This window comes from Anopheles funestus, chromosome X, assembly GCF_943734845.2.
Source record: "Anopheles funestus chromosome X, idAnoFuneDA-416_04, whole genome shotgun sequence".
In the NCBI taxonomy this organism is placed as follows: Eukaryota; Metazoa; Arthropoda; class Insecta; order Diptera; family Culicidae; genus Anopheles; species Anopheles funestus.
In genome coordinates, this window is record NC_064597.1 from 1,816,301 (window position 1) to 1,832,838 (window position 16,538).

At 49.2% G+C, this 16,538-nt stretch overlaps 4 protein-coding genes across 8 annotated transcripts in view; 3 read left to right on the top strand and 1 right to left on the bottom strand.

The window, feature by feature from the left end:
• The window catches only part of LOC125761298 (protein singed), a 36,955-nt gene extending 31,779 nt beyond the window's left edge, over window positions 1-5,176 (top strand). For all 4 annotated transcript variants that reach the window (XM_049422313.1, XM_049422296.1, XM_049422304.1 and 1 more), the window contains exons 2-6: window positions 559-908; window positions 1,889-2,145; window positions 2,223-2,386; window positions 2,466-3,172; window positions 3,259-5,176. In XM_049422313.1, coding sequence (XP_049278270.1) covers window positions 707-908; window positions 1,889-2,145; window positions 2,223-2,386; window positions 2,466-3,172; window positions 3,259-3,464 — 1,536 coding nt within the window. In that variant the 5' untranslated portion in view covers window positions 559-706 and the 3' untranslated portion in view covers window positions 3,465-5,176. The remainder of the gene's footprint in view (window positions 1-558; window positions 909-1,888; window positions 2,146-2,222; window positions 2,387-2,465; window positions 3,173-3,258) is intronic.
• Window positions 5,177-5,213: 37 nt separating this feature from the next.
• Window positions 5,214-8,283, bottom strand: LOC125761253 (transcriptional regulator ovo-like). The gene is made up of 2 exons (XM_049422209.1): window positions 7,751-8,283; window positions 5,214-7,491 (listed from the first exon to the last, which is right to left on the bottom strand). Exons 1-2 carry the CDS (start codon window positions 7,774-7,776, stop codon window positions 5,760-5,762), a joined length of 1,758 nt encoding a protein of 585 aa, XP_049278166.1. The 5' UTR covers window positions 7,777-8,283; the 3' UTR covers window positions 5,214-5,759.
• Window positions 8,284-8,324: 41 nt separating this feature from the next.
• On the top strand, window positions 8,325-10,824 carry LOC125761373 (uncharacterized). The gene is made up of 3 exons (XM_049422434.1): window positions 8,325-9,574; window positions 9,649-10,152; window positions 10,224-10,824. The coding sequence occupies exons 1-3, from the start codon at window positions 9,563-9,565 to the stop codon at window positions 10,485-10,487; spliced, it is 780 nt and encodes a 259-aa protein (XP_049278391.1). The 5' UTR covers window positions 8,325-9,562; the 3' UTR covers window positions 10,488-10,824.
• Window positions 10,825-11,260: 436 nt separating this feature from the next.
• LOC125761272 (protein tweety) lies at window positions 11,261-15,993 on the top strand. 2 transcript variants are annotated; one of them, XM_049422257.1, is made up of 6 exons: window positions 11,263-13,287; window positions 14,088-14,573; window positions 14,655-15,037; window positions 15,106-15,378; window positions 15,494-15,598; window positions 15,673-15,993. In XM_049422257.1, the coding sequence occupies exons 1-6, from the start codon at window positions 13,144-13,146 to the stop codon at window positions 15,983-15,985; spliced, it is 1,704 nt and encodes a 567-aa protein (XP_049278214.1). In that variant the 5' UTR covers window positions 11,263-13,143; the 3' UTR covers window positions 15,986-15,993. The 2 variants fall into 2 exon arrangements, with proteins under 2 accessions (XP_049278223.1, XP_049278214.1); XM_049422266.1 differs by lacking the exon at window positions 15,494-15,598 and having other exon boundaries at window positions 11,261-13,287.
• The last annotated feature ends 545 nt before the right edge of the window (window positions 15,994-16,538 follow it).

Sequence of the window (16,538 nt, forward strand, 5' to 3'; positions counted from 1 at the left end):
ATGACATTAGCATCCGGTATGTGATCTCGCCATCCTGCAGTGTCCTGTACATTGAGTTATTGGAGCTGTGGAGGAGAGGGATCGGAGAGGTAGATCGGATGTCGTGGAATCGTTATTCAAAATGGGATGCTACTCACAACTGCAATCGCTTTGTGGCCGAGCTCGGTTTATCAAGTGGATTGATTGACGTTATGGTGTGGTGTGTCTGCCCAGTGAAAACGTGCAATGCATTACTAATGATACTGCCGGAATACTCTGGAGGAACGCTACAACTCGCCGGAGAGATGCTTCTAAAAAGGAAACGAAAACAAACGAACAGAAAAGAATGCTATTGTTTTGCGCTATGTTCCACCGGGAAGGTTGCACACCTAATCCCTATCGGAAGTAAGGGTGAGACCTGCATCGTCCACTCGCACAGAAACTTTTAAGAGATAATGGATGTTTGACGTTTCGTTAATAAAGGAAACCATTAGTTCGCCTACAACCCGCGTGTATGATTGACGCGCCGTTTACTGATCCGTTTCCAATTTCGTCTTTTAATTTCGATTCCATTTGCAGAACTCAACGCTAGATACCGTCCCGGACACCCCAGTTGACGGTTGTCCGCCCTTCCCTGTCCTTCAATCTACCGATTTCTTTGCGTGTGACGCGGCTCTGTTGAGCATCGAAGGCAGCCACCCTGTATCTCCAACCGACCGTCGCCACCATGAATGGTTCCGGGTACGAGATAAATACAAACGGTGACATCCTGCTACAGAACCAGCAGAAGGGTTGGTGGACGATCGGGCTGATCAATGGCCAGTACAAATACATGACGGCCGAAACGTTCGGCTACAAGCTGAACGCGAACGGCGCAAGCCTCAAGAAGAAGCAGCTCTGGACGCTCGAACCGTCCACCACTGGCGATAGTAAGTATCCGTGTTTTTTTGTTGTGCTTCTTCTGCTTACTAAACACTCGCTGTAGTGAGGAGTTAATAAGTGTATCATAATTAATAACTAGAGGTATATAGCAGAAGCTTGTGGAGACGTGAATTGTTTCCAGCAGTGTGTCTAGTGTTGGAGCGCCGAGCCAGACGATGGAACGGAGTAGTACGGAGTTGTTCTCCTCGCCATCGTTACCCCGTTAGTAGCTATATGATGGTTGATTGATTTTGGTGTGCGTCTTCTACATCCACCTCCTGCCTACTTCAAACTGGAGCTTACCGATGCCTCCAAATATTCGGTGTTCCGCAGCAAAAGATACAGATTTCATTTTCCCATAAATTACTGTCATTTCGATTCCGAGAGACCGTTGGATGGGTATATATTTTCTTCATTTTTTTTTTAATATGTACGCCCATGTACGTCTGCATGAGTTTTCTCCAATTATCGAGCGGAGTGTGTGTGTGTGGAAGCAGCGGTGTGAGGCTTTAATTTTTATTTCAGTGCGTCTCTGTGCGCACTATGCGGTTGAATTTTTATATTGGTACGTCCTAGTTCCGGGGGCCCCTTCTTAAGCATTTCGGATGCGATCGCGTGCACCGGTGCGTGCTGTCGGGCGGGTTTCTTGCCTTTATTGGCACGCTTTAGCACTGGACGTGCGCATGTGTGTGTGTGTGTGCGCGCATCCATCACGATTCGGTTGGTTGATCTAGCCGGACCAGATTGCGTGTGTAATGATGGTGGGTAAAACGTTTGATGAAGAAAATATTTTTCTTATTGGTAGAGTGATCAGCTCCATGCTCCACGTGCCCAGGCTTTCGTATGTTTATTAGAGCGAAGGAGAGGGACGGGTGAGAGGGGGGAGCTTTCTATTTCTTTCTTTTTTTTTGTTGTTTTCGGGCATCTCGCCCCCAAAATGCAAACGGCATACTTCTTAATCCGTACCTTACGTCCCCTTCTGCAACAGGTATCATCTACTTGAAGTCGCACCTGGGCCGTTACCTGTCGGTGGATACGTTCGGCAATGTGCTGTGCGAGTCGGAGGAGCGCGATGCGGGCAGCCGCTTCCAGATCAGCATCACCGACGACAACTCCGGCCGTTGGGCGCTGAAGAACGAGCAGCGTGGCTACTTCCTCGGTGGCACACCGGAAAAGCTAACCTGCACGGCGAAGGCACCGGGCAAGAGTGAACTGTGGAGTGTCCATCTGGCTGCTAGGCCGCAGGTGCGTATCTTGAGAAATTCGCCCAGAAATTGTAGAACCTTGAGGTACAATGATTTGTTCGCCTTCTTTTTTGGCAGGTTAACTTGCGCTCCGTTGGTCGCAAACGGTTCGCCCATCTGTCCGACACGCAGGATGAAATCCATGTCGATGCGAACATTCCGTGGGGTGAGGATACGCTGTTCACGCTGGAGTTCCGTGCCGACGAGGATGGCCGTTATGCGCTGCATACGTGCAACAATAAGTAGGTGATCGATCCAGGTGCTCCTGGTTTCCACAGCTTGCGATGAACTCTTTTTTAATCGTTCTTTGTGTGTGTTTAGATATCTGAACTCCAACGGTAAACTGGAGAACAAGTGCACCGACGACTGTCTATTCTCGGCGGAGTACCACAGCGGACATCTGGCATTGCGTGACCGGCACGGTCTCTATCTATCGCCGATCGGCTCGAAGGCCGTCCTGAAGTCACGCTCGCAGACGGTGACGCGCGATGAGCTGTTCTCGCTAGAGGACTCACTGCCACAGGCATCGTTCATTGCCGCGCTCAACAGCAAGTACGTGTCGGTAAAGCAGGGCGTGGACGTGACGGCTAACCAGGACGAGATCGGTGAGAACGAAACGTTCCAGCTCGAGTTCGATTGGTCCGCTCACCGTTGGGCACTGCGCACCACACAGGATCGCTACTGGTGTCTGTCGACTGGCGGTGGCATCCAGGCGACCGGTAACCGACGCTCGGCCGACGCACTGTTCGAGCTCGAATGGCACGGCGACGGTTCGGTATCGTTCCGTGCGAACAACGGCAAGCTGCTAGCGACCAAACGCTCCGGCCATCTGTTTGCGACCGCAGAAGCAATCGAAGAGACGACCAAGTTCTACTTCTACTTGATCAACCGGCCTATTCTGGTGCTGAAGTGCGAGCAGGGATTCGTTGGTTATCGTGCACCGGGCAGCAACAAGCTCGAATGCAACAAAGCCATCTACGAAACGATCCTGGTCGAGCGTGCCCAGAAGGGTATCGTCCACTTCAAGGGTAAGGATTGCAGCAAACAACCAAGATGGCGGAACCATAATTTAGTAACGCTTCTCTTTTCTCCTTTTTCCCATCGGCTGGTACAGGTCAGAATGGAAAGTACTGGCGTGTGGATGGTGAAGGCATCGCAGCCGATTCGGATGTACCGTGTGACGGATTTTTCATCGAGCTGCGCGAACCAACGCGCATCTGTCTGCGTTCGAGCGATGGTCGCTACCTGGGCGCTACCAAGAATGGTACGTTCAAGCTCGTCGACACCGGTTACGACACTGCCACCCAGTGGGAATACTAAGCTCGAACCGCTCCTAATAGTTTATAGTAGCATCAGCAGCAGACACATGTAGGTGACCACTCAATTCTGGTGCGCGCGGGTAGGGAAGAAACGGTTTCGGGTTTTCTTCGCCTAACCGCCGGTGCTGAATAGGGGAAAACTGGTCAGCTTGTCAGTGCGTTTTGCACGTACTGCGCAGGCTGTCTCATTTTCTTTCCGCGTTATATTTTTTCCTTCTTCTCTCTTCTCTTAACCGACGAAGGAAAGTGTGTGTGTGTGTGCGGCTTGATGGAATGCAGGATCCGTTTTAGGACAAGCTCGGTCATCAGTCGGTCTTTATTTTTGACAGAAACAACACATATTTACGCTATTTATTCAGGCATGTGTGTGTGTGTGTATGTGTGTATGTGTGCGTGTGTATCACGTAACATGCAATTCAATCTTACCTTATCGATTCACACATACAGCATGCACGGACATACCCACATATATACATACGCTGTAGTTGAAGGAGTTATACACTGGCATGCGGGCAGCATACATCTGAAATGCATGGAGAAAAAAAACTAGTGCATCAAGCGAATAATACACACTTACACTCATTTAGCCTAGTAGTATATTATACGTGTATGATTTATGAACTGCAACAGTCAGGGAAATCGAATGGCACACGCATATGCGCATATACAGCAAAAAAAGGAAAGAGAATCTTATTTCAATCCAAAAAGTACGGTTAGGTAAACCGTTCGAAATAGTATTTCATACACCAGGACGCCTTTGCGCCCTAGTTTTGTGGAGTGTATTTTTTTTTTTTGGAAACGGTTGCAAACGTGCAAGAAAGAATGCAAACATTTGTATTTATTTGAGAAGCAAAAAAAAAGAAACAAAAACCCATTAGAGGACAAAATTATCCTCTGATGGTAAGGTACGACCATTTAGTTTTTTTATACCCCCCCTATTGCTATATATATATTATATACTTACACACACACTCTCTCGAATATATATATATATATTTAATAATTACCCAAACTGCAGCGAATGTCGTCGAAGAGGAAATTTTGAAAGTGAGCGATAAGTAATAAAATGAAGAGAAAAGAAACGTAAAACTAAAACTGCAAATGGCAAACGAACCCAAATGCTTCAATCAGGTGAACATGTGAAAAGTTAGTAAGAGAACAGATAAGGGTGCAGAAAGAGAGAGAGATAGAAAGTGCGAAAGAAACAGCAATACAGTGAGAAGAGAAAAAAGGGCAGTGGCGCAGGTTGAAAGGGTGTGATGTGCGAGAGGTGTGAGAAGTGATAAACTTTTTTTTGCTAAAAGTGTTTCTATGTACCAACCGCGATACCGACCGTCAACTTTATCATCTCACACAGATTTAAACGTACACAGACACGCACATGCATACATACCACGTGGGCGTACACGTTTGTTTTTGGACGACGAAGAATTGGCAAAGAGACACCATAACTGGGAAAGGGACCCTTTCCAACGCAATAGAACTATTCGAAAGAAATTATCTTCACTACAAGAGTCACAGTCAGTGACAGTACACAACCTTGACAGTGCGTGCGCCTGCGTGTGATGTGTGCGTGTAAAACGGTACACTTTGGTGTGCGTGAGTGTATTTATCGAAAAGGATTAACTAAAGTACGGTGGGCGAGCAGTAACACAGAATAATTAAGACATCATCATTAATCAATAAACAAAAAAAAACTCAAGTCAAAACCAACAGGCACTCTCGTTTTCGGAATGTCCGAGAGTCCTTGTCCAATATCCGAAACGGTGTTACTTAATGGAGTTCTACAGAAAGGCACTACCAGAAATACACGTACACACACGCTTGTAAAATATTCACCAAACACAGTCGAAATAGTTTTATTTAAGCTAAAAACTGCAACGCACAATTTGATGGTACAATCGCGTTTTTTACCGGGTGAAAAAGTTGTTATATTTCTCTTCCTTTATAACTCAATGGTTCAGCAGGATGGCAAGATAGTAACGGGATGAAGAAAATAGATAACAAAAGCCGTTTTGCTGGTAACTTGATGAAAACCGACAATCAATACACTGGCTCTATAACGTCACTAACTGTCCAAAGATGGTCTCTAAGGGTTCCTTGAGGAATGATGCTTTTGGAGTCGGATTTCCAACAGACTAGATTAAACATGGCAGACTAGATTTAAAAAAAAAACACTAAACAGTAGTTAGCTACAAGCTGGCACGCTGCCACTCTTCGTTACACACCACGCGCACACGCGATCACCGTTTGTACACTGGACCAAGCGTGCTCGAGGGGTGGTCGATAGCTAGCGTCAGAATTTTTCATCTGCGTGCAGCGTATCGAGACCGTCCTCCACGTTGATGTGTATGTTGATCGGTCGCTCAAGATCGAGCAGCTCCGAAGGTGACGCTCGTTGCTGATCGTCGACACAAGCGTTTGTTCCCGGTTGGCCGGTAACAGACTCATCCTCACCGCCACCACCAGTATGGTCGGTGAGCGATGGGAAACCGGACAGTTCATCCACCAGCACACCGAGATGATGACCGTGATGCGCTTGATGGTGCGGATGGTGATGGTGGTGATGATGGTGATGATGGTGATGTTGGTGATGTTGCTGCTGCTGCTGCTGCTGCTGCTGGAGGGAATTCTTTTGAGCCGAATGTGAACCGCACAGCACCTGCTGTTGCTGGTGATGATGATGCTGGTGAGGATGTGATGGTAGTTGTTGATGGTGGGATTGCTGCTGCAGCAGCGTGAGCGGTTGATCGGTGGATGGAGGCCCCGACGCACTGAGCAGTGTTTGATCGAGGTTAAACAGGGACTCGTGCTTGAAGCTTTCCATCGCACCAAAGTGGTCCACGTGCAGGAACTTCATCTCGTCATCGTACACGGAGGCCGGATGTTGCTGTTGCTGCTGCTGATGGTGATGCTGTTGATGGTGCTGATGTGGCTGATGATGTAGCGCTTGTTGCTGCTGTGTGGTACCATCGTTTGGATGTAGAGAGCAACAACCACCACCAGCACCATCCTGATTGGTCGCGCTAACCGTCCCTAGACCGTCGGTTGAGCTGTTCACGGAGGTGGTGTATGACGTACCCGAGGGAGTAAGCTTGGTCGAGGTGGAGGTGGTACTGGTGCCGGTGAAGCTGTTCCACTCAAACGTCAAACTACTGGACCGACTACCATCCAGCGAGTTAAGATGATCGAAGTTGAGGTTCAGGAAGAGATTGGGCGATAGACGGCCGGGGGATGAGAGCGATCCAATTGTGAGACGTGGTAACTCCGCATCCACCACACTATAGCCGGAGCTGCTCACCGGTCCCGAGCCGGTTGGATCGTCCGGCAATCCGAGTGTCATACTGTGCAGCGAACCACCGTCGAAGGAAAGTCCCGCTGTGCTCGAGCTACCAGGTAGACCGACATCTACTGCATCCAGTAAGGACGCCCTAGAGCTCGGACCTACAAGCTGGTGTTGATGTTGCTGTTGCAGGTGATGATGTAGGTGGTGATGATGATGGCTCGACTGTTCAGCCGACATTGGATCGCTCAGTCCTGCACTTTTCCCCAAGCCTCCCAAAACGCCCACCGTATGGGGATGATGCTGAGATTTGAGTGTTCCACCCATACCGTGCAGTACCTCGTCAGTAAGCACCAACCCATCGTCATCTTCCTCATCGTCCAGCATTCTGCTTCCAGCTGTTCCATCGCCCACATCCACCAGTATACCCACTTCACCCAGCACACCCTCACCCGTTCCGTCAACACGTGCGCAAAGTGTGGTCGTTCCGGTAGACGATGATGATGACGTGGAGAGTTGCTGTGGGTCTTGCTGGTCCTGTTGCGAATCTGGCTCACCTGTTCCGCCGACGGTGGTCTTTTCGCTTTTCCGCCACTTGGCACGACGGTTTTGGAACCAGACCTGGACGCGGGCCTCGGTGAGATCGATACGTACTGCAAGCTCCTCGCGGAAAAACACGTCCGGATAGTGCGTCCGCTGGAAGGCACGCTCGAGTTCCTGCAGCTGCAGTGAGTTGAACGTCGTTCTGGAAGTAGCAAACAGAAAGTTTGATTAGTTGTAGTGGCAACACTAGCAAGCGAGAGCAGTGGGACATTTGACACAATGTTGATGGCGGAGTTGTTGAAAATTTGGGCACTAAATTCTGATCGAAAATTTTTACAAAAAAAAACCCCACTTCGACAAATTCGAAACCGAACGTACTGTGAAATTGTTGGGCAGAAAGAAATTCTGAGCGAATACCCCTTAAATATCTTCCTCACTATCAACCTCACACACTATGGTACCTGTAGCGGCGTTGCTTTCGTTTCATCACTGCGGCCAGAAGAACCCCCGGTATCGATGGGATTCCTCATGCGTCCAGCTGGTCCGATGTCTAGTGACCGTTTCTGGTCCGTCTGCTCGGTAGCATCCGATCGAACTATCGCTTTGAAAACTGCTCTACACGTCCTTCGCTTGCGCTGTGTACTGCTCTGCACACCGTAAGGGATTGCTCACCTCCAACTGGCTACACTGTCTTCGTTCGGAATCGATCGATTCGATCACCGATTCGGATGTGTATATGGTTCTGGGCGGCGAACGGTGTGCATGTGTATATTCTCGAGATAGTGTCAGTCAGTCAGTGGAGACACTGCTACGGCTTCCATTCTGCCAGGCAGCGATGGGCTTACCCGCGTACCTTCCGCTTGTTTTTTTTTTTTGCCTGCCATGGGCGTCGTGGGTCGCGAGACATAAGCGCCTAGTAGTGTGGAGTTGCCTGCTCCAGTTCCAGCACCTTAAGCCGACGGTTGGAACGCAAATCGTACCCTGCGTGTGCCACCTGTTCCATAACCCTCTTCGGTTCCATGTAGTTCCCCGACAGTGTTGCGATTATGGCCGCCCGATGGCTTACGTGCGGTTGGAAGCGGTTCCCTTTCTGCTACAGTCATTCCTACCCTCTATCTTTTTATCCTGCTCTCACCTCGGGGGACTTACGGTTGGAGTTCGTTTCAAAGGAATGTCATGTCTGTTTTGTTTTGTGTGGCACTTACACATGGCTAGTAGTGTACGTCCCGTTATGCAGCGCAGGGGAGCATTGGGACACAAGATTTAAGCACCATTTTCATGTCGATGACTTAGGCAGTAAACCTAAAACACCAACAAACAAAAAACATCACAGAAACAATCCTGCACTGACATTCGTTTCCTTTTTTTTGTGTGGAGAAGTCTCAGTTTAACATGGGAGTGCATGAGGTGTATCCATTTCTCTTCCGCTTCTGGGCTTGCACCATCGACTGGTGTGCGTACCGTTGCAGGTTTTCCACACACATTTCCAATTTCCTCGTCCAATTTACGGCGGATACTATTAGAATTATCGGTCATCACGTGAATCCAGTAGATTTTAAACACACAAATGGCCTTGATGGATAGTAAGGATGCGTGCATGATGGATATTGAAGCCATTGTCGAACCTTGAAATGTGTTGCATCTCTTATTAAGTAGTCAGCAATAGCGTCAGCAATTCTTCAGATAGTCCACGTGTCCTTGCCTCAGCGAATCAAGTTACCGACGACGTCCATTTGATCAATGAACAGCGTCGAAAAGACGGAACTGATTCACCAACATTCTGATACTGCATTGTTTCTATTTTAATACATCCATACATCCTCCACAGAAAATGGATCTCGTGGAAAACAAAACACAAAGCAGGTACGGGCCCAAGCATAAGGTCAGTACAGGAAGTGGAAGTAAACAGTGATGCGGAGTAGATGCACCCAGATTCTTCGACAGCGGTAATCTTATATCGTGCGCCATTTTCGGTAGCGTCCATTAGTAGCTACGGGCAACGGTACTAGCATCATATTATAAAAGGACTGCTTGTGCTCGTGGACACTGCTCAGTAGTGTGCCAAACGTTGCCCAACAACGTTCATCTCAGCGCGATCTTTGCGTTCTATCTCTTATAAAAGGTGTCTGCGTATGTGTTTGTTTGAAAAAAAGCTTTCCCTAAACGGCTTTGCAATGAAATGGTGAATAGTTGTTAGCTGTGCTGTGTTCCGTAGGCTTCAGCAGAGAGCCACATCGAAGGTTGTAGCGATTTATATTTCTGCCTAACAAATCATGAGACTCACGGTGAGTGCACGATGGTGGCCGTATTAGAACGTACAGTACTTAATTTTTTGCTTAAAAACGTTTGTTTTCTGCAGCTGGTTGTGTGTGGTTTTCTTTTCGGATTGATACTAGCGCCAATCGATGGAAGATTGAAATATGCTGAGGTGTTCCCAAACGATGCTTTCCAGCATCTGCTCATATCGTCATCTGGCGGTAACTTGGAGGAGGACGATCCAGACACTTCTCTCAATATAAAGGGAAGTTCGCACACCAGTGACAAAGCCAGAACGACGCGGCATGGAACGGATGGTAAAGATATGCCAACACTGAAACCTGTAGACGATGGTGGTGATCGACTGTCATCTCTCAACTGCTTTCCGCTTGCTGACCGACTGCACAAATACGACTGGGCTCGCTACTATCTAAAGCATATGGCTACGGGTTCTTCAAGCAAGAGCCAACCAGATGTAGCAGATGGCGGAAAGGTAGACCATTCCAGCCTGCCCGGGTACGCAGCACGTAAGCGTTCCGACTTTAACCGTGAGATATCTGCAGACCTGTACGCACAGTATCCATCTTCCTGTGCGTGTCAGACAAAGGTAAGCGATGACGTTGTCTGTTGGCGAATACATCCAATACTGGTTTATACATTTCTGTCATTGTATTCCAGTACGAGCTGCTGGACCTTGGCTATACGCACTTTCCACGCTACATTGTGAACGCGATCTGCCAGAACCGAAGCGCTAACAGTCGCAAATGTTGGCGTGGTTCCAGCTGCAAGGAGATCCCGTACAAGGTACGCGTCCTCACCAAGCGGACCGATAACGAGTCGGGTGAGCAGGATCACCATTCAACGTTGCTGCCGGAACCGTTGCGGGAGTACTGGCGCTTCAAGACGGTTACCATTGCGGCCGCCTGTCAGTGTTCGATCTGACGGCCGCTAATGTATGGGCCGCCAGAACACGACAGGGATGTTTGGAGGCAATAGTGAATTTCGGGGCAGCAAGGAAATAAATCGTATCGGTTACGAGATTCAAAATACACGCATGCTTTCAGCTCCAGGTGGTTTGCTTTTACTGTGCTAAGAGATGTAGTAGTTGTTTTGTGATCTGTGTGGGAGGGAGGGGAGAAGGCGAATCGGGTATGGGTGAAATCGTGTGTGTGTGTGTGTGTGCGTTTGTTTGTAATTTTTAATTTTCTTTTGGGAAAAAGTTAACCTATCAGTCACTTTCATGTGAGAATACCAACGAATAAAGGAAAGAACCTCATCTGACACAAGAAGGATGTACTATTGGTAGATCAACTACTTGAATCCTTCTGGTATAGTACGCAACGCGTCCTATCAGGAACCTTTCCATGTAAATGGTATGAATCATGTATGTTGGTGGCTGAGGTGTGGCTCATATAGATCGTATCCGCGTATCCGTTAACGATACACAAAACCGCCCGCCCGGATAATCGGGTGCCGTGGTAGAGAACTACAAGTTGAGCAACTCTGGCGCAGTGTTCGAGTTTTCCCAACTCGTGCTCATTTCCAGAGAGAGATACATGGAAAGTGCATGTGGTTTCCCGAGCAATCGAAGTGTAGAGAGTGTTGAACATCTGGCAGGAGAGATGATATCGTGGTAGAGCATAAAAGGTCCTTACCCTACAGTTCCCTTTGCCGAGCGAGACAAAAAAAATCGCACCCTATCATGTTATCATCAGCCCTTGGTCACGCTCTTCCTTACTCTCTCTCTCACTGTTTTGTATGTGTCTCTCTTTCCGTTTCTTGCTTCTCCCTGTTTGTACGCAACACGCGACTCTCTTCGGCTCTCAAAACAGTTATCCTGGCAAGGCAGGCAGGCAGCACCAACCAAAGACCAGACTTCCAGGCCCAAGCCAGCGTTCACCGACGGAGGATGACGAAAAAAGAAAACAAGGGTGTGACCGGAGCATGAAAGCGCACCAACACGTTACGGTGAGCTGTTTTTCGCACCAGGCACCAGAGTTTACTGCGTGCAATTCTGGCGAGGATATTTCAATTTCCCTACGGCGAATCGCCACTTCCATAATGTTCTGCGTAGATCCCTGGTGTTAGGCGACGACAACGGGTATCAGTAACGGCGAAGGCAACGCAAAAATAAAAACTAGGGCAACGGTGTTTATCGTGCAGTTTTGCGTAGGTGTCCGAAGTGTCCCAGTGTTCGAAGTTAGTAGACCCTTCGTTCCTTCCCGGCGACTGTGTGTACTATGTTGGGGAAGTGGAGTGTTGGGTAATGTGCAGTAAAGTCCTATTCACAGATACTATAAAGGACAACACAGGAAATGTGAAAGGAAAAGTACAAAACGGTACGAGAAGTGTTCACTTTTCCGTGAAAAAGGGTGTTCAGTGAAAGAATAAAAAAAGGACGCACTCTCACTTCTGTCACACAGCAGACGCGCACGGGTGCGCACAACAAAGAGCCTGGGTTGCGTGTGCGCGCGTATGTTTGTATGTGTGTAATTTTACGTGCGTGTGCAAGGAGAATTTGCTTCAGATTTAGTGTTTTTTCCTTTCTTGCCCATTACCATCCCTTTACATGATACGATTGCCGTAGAACTGAGCTGATTCATCCCGTCAATGGTGATGATGACGGGCAGTGGTTAGTGGTTCCACGGGATTTAACCACGGGTATATATTACACGGAGGCAAAACGATGCAGTCTACGGGTGTTGGTGACGTTGGGTGGCATTACACCGAATGCTAGTACGAAAAACCATTTCCGCCTGCAGTATCTGCAGTCTGGACGAGGGTTCGTGGACTAGTGGGCATTACAGAAGTGTCTGAAGGACCTCCCACGGAGGAGGCAACGTGGGACGACGTGTTGGGTCCGGGTCTGGTGGTAAAGAACCGCCCGACCAAACGGAACCATCATCTGGCAACGGTGACGGTCGAAGAAGAGAAATTGGTGAGGAATCCTAAACTGCTCCGCAGCAGGGGTGCCACTTCTTATCGGTACGACGGTACCGGGTGTGGGTGAAAAGGAAGTGAGGATTGTATATTGGTTGCCGAATAAGTGGTAATGTATTGCAAAAACTTCACCAAAAACTGGATGTGACGCATCTGTAGCACGGCAAACAATACTGAAAAGCGTCCTGATGGGCAACGAATTCTAGAGAGTTACCCGAACTATCGTATCTACGATTTGTGTCGAATGAGATACCTCTGTGTGTATGTGCGGTTGGTGATGCACTGATAAAGTGTCTTATTCCTGTGAGTCACTGTCCTGGTCATTGTTCTAGTGCTCCGTTCTATTGCTTTCAACAATTCGTTGTTGCTGACTATCGTGTGAAGCAAAGAGAAAAGCGATTCTACAGTGCACTAGTACTCAAGTGCGTGGAAGCTGTATCGTCCATCAGTAACATCCTCACCATTCAATCTGCGGGACAGCCGTGGACATCCACTGCCCAGCGTCAAACGTCACGTTCAACCGGCACACGGGCGGCCATTGACGGGCGTATCCAAGCGTGACTAGCGTTACCGAGAAGAAAGTTGCATAGCGTAACGCATCCTCACCTACCTTGCCGCAGCATCCTTCTCGTCCACATTAGGGACGACGGTTGCAACCATGGGCTACCCGGGGACAACCGACGACGACGATCAATACCGGGTGCCGCTGATAGCGAAGTTGCTGCACGCCCTGCCACACTACAACATCACCTTCCATCGCATCAACAACACATTTCGCCCATCAAATGACGTCTATCTCGAGGTGATTAAACTTTCATTGAACTTATCTTTTCAAAATAGGACGCAAAAAAAACTAGGCAAGAGAGCGAGAGAAGTAGTAAGAATGCGAGAGCAAGCGTGTGTTTGTGTGATGTTTGAAAGAGTATGCAACAATGATAATGCCTATCTTGATGCTTTCATGCAGTTTCTTCATGTCGACTCTTGAGCGTACTCTTTTTGCTTTGCTTGCTTTGCGCCTGAAGTTCTGCAATCCGTACACCATATCAAGCCTATTGGCTTGGCGGAAGAAACGGAAGAAAGACAGAACCCGTCGATGGCATCATTGACGATTTTTTTAAGTTGCGTTTGTATTTTCCACCATTTTCCGGTGTGTGCAAAAAGGTGGAGATGGAGGTGACAACTATACGTAAAAAAAAAATATATGGGTTACATGCCAAGGATTGCTTGCTGCTAATGATCTCATTTGGCACCGGTGGGATATCAGACCCATCCTTTCCGTTCCGCACCCCGGGGGATTTGCAATTGGGCGTTGGTGCTTTCACGGCGATGACAAAATGCTTGTGCCCTGTTCAGTCATTGTGATTGATTGGTTTGTATAGCCTACTGTTGGCCTACTTGACTTTTCGGAACACCTTCATTCTTTGTGTTGTTGTGTCCTTTTTTTTCTTTCATGTATTGTATTGATCTGCAGCTGCAGTAATTCTGATAATTGAAATATATTTGCTTGTTGCTCATTACATCTTCTCTGAATATCGAGGTGCCAGTTTTCTGCTTCCTTCTTATGCATAGCTTTACATCTGTTTGTATTGTTTTTTTCAACAGAGTCTCGGTATCTTGGGTTCGATACCGGCCGCCCTGCTGATTGTATCATTGTTTGGGCTGCTGCTCTATCTGCTAACGCGCTGCTGTGACAGAAAGCCACGACCCGCACACTCGATTACCAGCCTGAAGGTGACGCTTTCGATCGTAACCGTGCTGTGCTGTGCCGCGATCGGTCTCGGGCTCTACGGAAATGATGATCTACACAACGGGTTGCTCGAGGTGTTACAGGCGGGTCGTAAGGTGGACGGTGTCGTCTCATCCGTACGCAACCAAACGTTCATCCTGGAGAACACGCTCACGATGAAGATCCAGCAGCAGCTCACCGAGCTGGAGGACATTTTCGACCAGAAGACCAACAATCAGACAGCCCTGGCACAGCTGCAGCAAGCACTCCTCACAGCTAAGGGTAATATCACAATTGCGAAGAATGCAGCGAACGACATACGGCGCCCACTTGTCGGTTTGACCATAACCGACTTCCTAACGGTAAGTAGTGGCTTTTGTTTTCTGTCTTTCCAACTTCCCTTTGATTAACATACGTGTGAGTGTGCTTTGATGCGTTCGCAGAAAGGCGATCAGTGGGAGCTGATCCGTTGGCCGGGAACGGTCGCCATATTGGCACTGCTGCTCGTGCTGTGTGCGGTACTGCTGGTCGGTGTTGCGCGTCACTCTCGGTGCGCTCTCATACTGTTCAGCGTGTGCGGTTTGCTGGCGGTAACCGGTTCGTGGCTTATGTCCGGTCTCTACCTATCGACCTCGGTTGCCGTCGGTGACCTGTGCAACGATCCCGCCGATTTCCTCGTGCACCAAGCGCCGCATGAGCTGCCGGCCGACATACTGCTCTACTACACGCAGTGTGACATATCCCGCTCGAACCCATTCACACAGCGCCTGCGAGAGTCACAAAATGCGATCAATAATGCGCGGAACGCGATGAGTATCGTATCGAAGTAAGTCAAACTGCTATTCTTCCTTGTCCAGGTATCGTAGTTTAATTGTATTTTGCTCCACGTTGTAGAATTTCGCCAGTGCTCTTCAAGAACGCAGGCCTAGCACCGAAGCTAGGGTCGGTAAATGCGGACATTAAACTGTGCGAGCGGCTATTGACGGGTTTGACAGCACTGGTTGACTGCCGGGCCGTACACTACAGCTACCTCGTAGCGACTCGTGGACTGTGCGAGTGTGGATTGCTCGGTTTGGTGTTGATGCTGATCGCCAGCTTTATGGCGGCCATCCTGCTCACCATAATGGTTTGGGTCGATTCACACACGTGGATCTACATACGCAAGAGGTAGGTAAGGGAGAGTATGAGGGGAAAGCGCGGGAAGCGGGGGGAAGTATCTCTTTTGAAGTAGCGTCATGGAAACATTGCAAACACATTGGCCGGTTTGTTGGGTTCATTGCAGGAATGATTATGCGCAGGTCGAGGAGCAGTCATATGTATCACACCAATTGCATCCACAGAGTCATCAAAACATGAACACTCGTACACTTCCACATCATCCCAAGGGGTAAGTGGTGTGCAAAACGGGCATCACCTCAACCTTTCTACCATCTTTTCTTTTCTCGTTCCATTGTTGTGCAGTCCGCCCGTTATCAGTGGGTCACACACGATTGCGCATCCGGGGCGTAACGCGAAGCATGACATGAGTCAGGTGCAGCAGGCTCAGCAACAGATGCATCATCAGCAGGCGCATGCCCAGGCCCAGCAGGCCCAGGCTCAGGCCCAGGCGCACATGATGCATCACCATCAGGCGATGATGCGCGCTGGTGGTACTCATACGCTCGGGCGCCTGCCGTCGCACAGCAGCCCGACGCATCTGCACGGTCCGAACAACGGCAAGTACGCCACCCTCAGTAAGCACTGCAAGACGCTCGACGCTAACGACTTCTACTGAAGTTACGCCGCCTGTAACGATAGAAAGTTCCATCCGCCCGCCATACATCAGCAGCAGCAGCAGCACTATCACACGCACAGCCACCAACAGCAGCAGCAGCAGCAACAGCTGCAGATGCAGCAGCTGCAGCAACAGCGTGCGATGCTAGATCCCGCCACGGCAGCAGCTGCCGCCGCCCATCATCTTCACCTGCACCAGCAGCAGCACGCCGGTGTAGGACCCGGCCACGTCCATCCCGCACAGACGATGACCATCAACCGTAAGCTGCACGGTGCGGCCGGTGTACCGGGTGCCCATCCGCTACCACCGGTGTACGGTGATGACAATCCACCGCCCCTACCACCGTTGCGCAATCCGCAGAAGGCACTGCCACAGCCCGTGTCCACGGTGGCAGGAAGCGATACGACCACAAACGATACTGCCGCCGCCGGTACGGACAAGCAGATCTACATCTACTCGACTGCCAAATATGGAAAGTATGATCCGAACGGTAAGACGCATCATCAGCAGCAACAGCAGCAGCAGCAGCAACCTCATCCAGCACCGGGTAAGC